The sequence below is a fragment of the Neolamprologus brichardi genome, chromosome 10 (assembly GCF_056152115.1).
Source record: "Neolamprologus brichardi isolate AB-2024 chromosome 10, ASM5615211v1, whole genome shotgun sequence".
In the NCBI taxonomy this organism is placed as follows: domain Eukaryota; kingdom Metazoa; phylum Chordata; class Actinopteri; order Cichliformes; family Cichlidae; genus Neolamprologus; species Neolamprologus brichardi.
Window position 1 is genome coordinate 25805977 of NC_142113.1, and position 5665 is coordinate 25811641.

The 5665-nt window shown below is 40.0% G+C and overlaps 1 protein-coding gene across 1 annotated transcript; it reads right to left on the minus strand.

The window, feature by feature from the left end:
• Window positions 1–216: 216 nt before the first annotated feature.
• vps26c (VPS26 endosomal protein sorting factor C) lies at window positions 217–5387 on the minus strand. The gene is made up of 8 exons (XM_006785060.3): window positions 5157–5387; window positions 4412–4555; window positions 3720–3869; window positions 3270–3350; window positions 2632–2703; window positions 2375–2525; window positions 2143–2295; window positions 217–477 (listed from the first exon to the last, which is right to left on the minus strand). The coding sequence occupies exons 1-8, from the start codon at window positions 5211–5213 to the stop codon at window positions 395–397; spliced, it is 891 nt and encodes a 296-aa protein (XP_006785123.1). The 5' UTR covers window positions 5214–5387; the 3' UTR covers window positions 217–394.
• Window positions 5388–5665: the final 278 nt, after the last annotated feature.

Consider the following 5665-nt stretch of genomic DNA (forward strand, 5'->3'; position numbering starts at 1 on the left):
CTTGCATTCTGACTGACTCATTTAATCAAGCTGTACTCTCAGATGACTTCTGCTGCAGCTCTGAGGTTTTCAGGACTAGACCCACAGAGCTGCAGCTGATTGGATGTCAGCTGGACTTCTAAACCACCAGGTCCTGAAAGAACAGTCCCTGTGATGCTGCACATCCTTAAAAAAACAACTAGGAAATATGAAATAGTTTCAAAAGTGAAATTTATTAAACTGAAATAAAACTTTAAAAAGAAAAGAGTTTGGTCACGTTAACATGACGTATTATTAGGGAGGTCTCTGTAGGTTTGAATAATTTCTCCGGCTTCAGTTGCACGTTGAAGAATCTGCTCAGATTCAGGCAGACGAGTTTGTTGCAGGATGAGAGCTTCTCTCAGAAATGATAAGTTCAGAGTCTGCACAGCTTCAGAGGAAAGTTCTCTGTGATCAGGTGATCATCATGGAGCACGACGACAACGTTGACTTCAAACTCTGAAGGAAAGAAACACTCATGATCGCACTGCACAGAGAAGTTTTTGTTTTATCAAGAGCATGTTAAATTTAAGTTTCATTGAGTTCTCCACAGTAGCACGTAACGTCCTGGACTTTTTCCTTTAGATCTGATATTTGTTTACAACTGCGTCCTGCAGAACAGCCAACAATAACGCTGTCTCACCTACCTCATCATTTGAGGGGCAGAAACACTTAATGACAGAGGCCTCTGTATAATATTCACCCCCATGTTCACTGAAAAAGAAGGCTCCTCTTCTAATTTTCTTTTATGTAAGCATTTTATATGCCAACTACCTGAACACAGATGCCACAGTAGAACAGTGGGTAGCACTGTCACCACACAGAAAGGTGGTTTACTGTTTGAAACCCAGCTAGAGCCTTTGAGTCGGGAGTTTGAATCCCTCAGTGCTACCTGGGTTAACTGGTGATTCCAAATTGGGTGTGGACATGAATAAAGTGTGACTTGTAGTCTAAAGCACTGTACAAATGCCAGTCCAGTCCAATAAATCTCATCCTGCAGATTAACTATGATTTTAGAATGCAGGCCATAGTCCTTGTTTAGCTCTAAACTCCACCTGCTGCAGATGGAGACTGACATGGTCGTGATCCTGTCTGAACATGGAAGTATAAGTCAAAATGCCCTGAAATTCTGTTTTACCAAGAGACTTCTAGATGGGGGGGAAAATGTTTTTCCAGTGGCAGAAAAAGATAGTATACAAAATCAGAACGCTGTGGAAAGTGATTATCAGTGTATACAATAAAACAGCAAAAATAAGAACATAAAACACCCCATAGCAAGATTAAAACATAGTTTTGTGTTTTTAATCAAAGTGTACTATATCAAATCACTGTATTCAGATGTATAAAATCCAGAACCTATGCATGCAGACCACTTCCACAAACATCTGTGCAAGAATGGGTCGCTCTCAGGAGCTCAGTGAGTGTGGTAGTATGATCTGATGGCACCTGTACAACAAGTCAAGTGGTGAAACTTCCTCAATTCTAAATATTCCACGTTCAACTGTTAGTGGGATTATAACAAAGTGGAGGGATTTGCACTGCTGGACTGAGGGGTGGTGTGAAGAGGTGGAGACCAGCTCTCTGGAGAAATGAATAGCGCTTCTCTATCTGGCAATCTGATGAATCAGACTGAATTTGGCAGTTGCCATGAAAACGGTATCACTGCACTGTGCCAAGTGTAAAGTTCGGTGGAGGGGGGATTATTATGCAGGGCTGTTTTTCAGGAGTTCGGCCCCTTTAGTTCAAGTGAAAGGACCTCTTAATGATCATCATATTAAACCCCCTAAATGAAGAATGGGACATCACTCAAGTTCATATTCATGTGAAGGCAGACAAATGAATAACTTTGGCAATATAGTGTGTCTCTTTGTGATGAGTGTTTTATATTGTTTTAATGTCATTATTGTAAATAACATGAGCAAACACTCTCTAGATCTGAAAAGATTTAAATGTTCAAAGTAAGAACTTGTGGTTAAAAATGCTAAACTCTAATAAAATTAGTCTGCTGAACTTTCAAAATAAGAGCCACAGGCTTGTTAACCAGTAAGTCTAGTAAATAAAAAACTAAAATGAGCCTTGGAGTAAATTGTTTGTGTGAGAATCACAGGAATGGATTTTACTGACCGACTTTGAAGTTTGTTGTCTCCAGCGTGGGGCAGGTGAACAGTCTGGGGAAGATCATATAGATGGGGATGGCGAGGCTGTGACAGACGTCACCTTCAGCTATCTGGATGTTCTGGATCTCTGTGGCGTCTCTGGCGTAACCCTCAGCGCAGCCTGAACACAGCAGATGCTCATAAAACCTTGGGCCTTGCCCAATGAAAGTTAGACTGATTGCCTCACAGCGTGCACTTACCGCAGGTCTCCACCCGTACCAGCTGCAGTTCAATACTCTTTATGGGGACGTCCGAGTTTTCCACCACCACCTCTCCAGTAAGCGGCAGGCTGATCACGCAGTTAGTGGCATCTAGATGTCCTCGGATGAGAAACTTGGGAAGTGAATTTTTCTGAAAACACAAAGCAAGTTCAACCTTTGAGAAGAGCTTTAAAGCTTTAAACTTTAAGAAATCAAGCAAAAAAATAAAAATGAAGAGATTTAACACGTTTTCTGACCTCGCGGCTCTGCAGAGTGTCCGGAGTGATGGTGAAGTTCACCGGTGTGGGGATGACTTTAGATTTCTGAGGCTGGAAGTCAAACAGAAAATGATGTGACACAGTTCAACAAAGCTGAAGAAAAGATAACTTTTCAACAAAATTGGGAGGTGAGGAATTTTTTTTGGATGCAGATACTTTCTTCCTTAAAACAAACAAACAAAACAAAAGTCTGTAACAACAAGTGAGTGGCACAAAAATAAGAGAAACTAATTGTTGGTATAAATGTCGTTTCTTTTGTGGCTACCAATATGTCAGTTTTATAGAAACAAAATATCATCATCCAGCTGCTTTTAAATGACTCAGCAGTGATGCCCAAAGCATGGACTACTGCCCCCTGGTGCACTGAGAGAGCGCTGCAGGTGAGCCAATGAAAGTTTATTATGATTAAAAAAGTTAGAAATGACAATCAAATATTTATGATTAAATATTCAAAGGTAATTATGATCCATAAAAGTGTTATTAAATAATTTATTTACCATATTTGACCTGATATGTTTTCTATCAGTGATGGAAACAGGGTAAAATGGAAAAGGTTTGCTGTAAGCTTATTCACACACAGCAGATCAGATAACAATAACCAGGTGTGTTTCACTCACCTGGCAGTGCACGATGAATTCGCAGCTCCTGCTCAAATCTTTGGCCAGCAGGGAGCGCTTCATGTCACAGCGGAGGGTGTACTGAGGAGTGAACAGAAAGGTTTAAAGCCAGGACGCCACGACATTATACTCTTTACAAGGTTTATTTAAAAGAAGCATGGCAGCGTGATGTCTTAAAGATATGTAGGAGTCTGTCCATTCTTTGAGCTGAATCTGGTGAGGTTCATTAAAGGGACAAAACTTTTTTTACCCATGTGAATCTTTATAAAGCTGACGAGGATGCATGATATTTTCCCTCCAACTGTCCAGTCACTGAGTTAAATGTCTGTTTTGAAGGTCCAGAGCTATAAAAACGTATGTTCTTCTTTCTTTTGTCTGGACCAAACAAACTGCACTGCTGCCCTGAAAGCAACAGAAAACCCTGACATACACCATGTTCTTCACACTCACTTGAATGTTGACAAAGACTCCGTGGTAGGTCTCGTACAGCACTTTGTTGCCTTTGGTGTGCAGAGGGAACTCAAAGGGAATCTCAGTCTTTCCTCCAGGGATTTTTCCAGCCTTGGCCACTTCAATGTTACTGCTGATCAGCTGGATGGGCTGCAACATGTTTCAATGTGATTATTATTAGGAACAATTGACTAGCAGTTAGTCTGACCTAGCAGTCAAACATTTTAAACCAGGAGTTCAATGATTATAAACGTATAAAGTGAAACTTGTATCCTGTAGGTAAAATATAACACAAAATCAATCACAGATAAACACTGTTTGATGAAAAGTAAGGACTCAAACAGTAAAACAATGGGTTAAACAGTTTATGTCGCTTATTAAGAGTCTGTTAATCATATTTTGAATTAATTCAATGTTTACTTAATACAATATTTCAAAACAAAAGGCCTGACTGATGCTTATAATTGTCTTGTTTTGTTTGAAAGTTCAGCTCAGCTCAGGTAAATAAAACTTCTGGATGATTAATTTATGATGATTTTATTTACTTTTTTCTTGTTTTTTTTTTTTTTTTAATACTTCTGTCTCATATTTATGCTGGTGAAACTTCTTTGTCAAATGGTAAAGGAAATGACCCTTTTACTAGTCTTTATCTTCACTCAAAGTGATTTTAAAGCAATATCTTAGACGTTCACCTTGACAGAGTTGTAGAAAGCCTCAAAGACACCGACACTCTTGGAACTCAGCTGCAGATTCACGACTCCCTCCATGCTCAGAGAGATGCCATGATGTTGCAGTGCCTCCTTACAAACCAGCAGGATGACACCAGCCACTGTTTCCTGCACACCAAGCAACACGGATGAGCTGCAGTCTATCATTTTTTTTTAATATACACAGTCACACATTATCAAAGGCTCAAAAATAATTTGTCAAACTAAGATCAGTTTAGCAACATTTTGCTGAATCTGATGGAGAACACAACCACAAACACTTCACAGTTCATCCTCCTGCTTCTATCAGCAGTCACATGATCATACCCATACCATAACTCTATCTCCATCATGGCTGGAACTGCTTGGCAGTCAAATGTCCAGTTACTTTTGGCTTCTAAAAATGTAGATGCATTAGTCTCTGCTTGAGGTTTCACTTACATTTTCCATCACAAACTACGATGTTATGTGTATATATCTGATCAATCTGTGAGGATTTCTGCGGCGAACCTCACAACAGACACATTTCGCCGTCACACCGACAGTCAGGTGCCCGATCATGTGACGCCGGCGACTGGTAGCTAAATAACTAGCTCGGGTTGTTACAGTACATTGGTTTAGTAGCAGTTACATAGTTACATTATTCATAAATAAAGAAAAATACTGTATTATTAACGTTAGCCGACGAGGTTGCAGAAGCTGCTGGTGCTAGCTAGCTGTGGCAACTTACCCCTTCTCGATAAACTTTGTTTGCTCTTTTCAGCCTTATATCCAACGTGACGCTCATTTCTGATCAGTACACGGCACACAGACAGTTAAAAAATGCTACCTCTTCTCCGGTCTCCACCTTACTAATCAAAACAAACACACTAAAAGCGCTAATTTTCACATCTGTTAGCCGAGTTCATGTTCCGTTTTGGACTAACAACAACACCGTATCCGGTCGGTCCGATCCTTAACAATAAAGCGACAACGCGAAAGATGATGTGTATTTCCGGTCCAAATGATTCAAAGTAAAAACCGAAACACGCTAAAGGGAGAGAAATGATTTACAAAAGGGTAAAAAACAAAACAAAACTTGAAAACAACGTTAAACCCTATGGAGCACTCTCTATGAAACAAAAACACTGTCTTCATAGCTTTGCTGGTGCCTGGAGAGAAAAAAAGATTTTGGTTTTGTGTGCTCAGGTCTGTTTTTGCAGCTTAGTGCGTAGAACAGTACAGTGGAGGTGACCCACC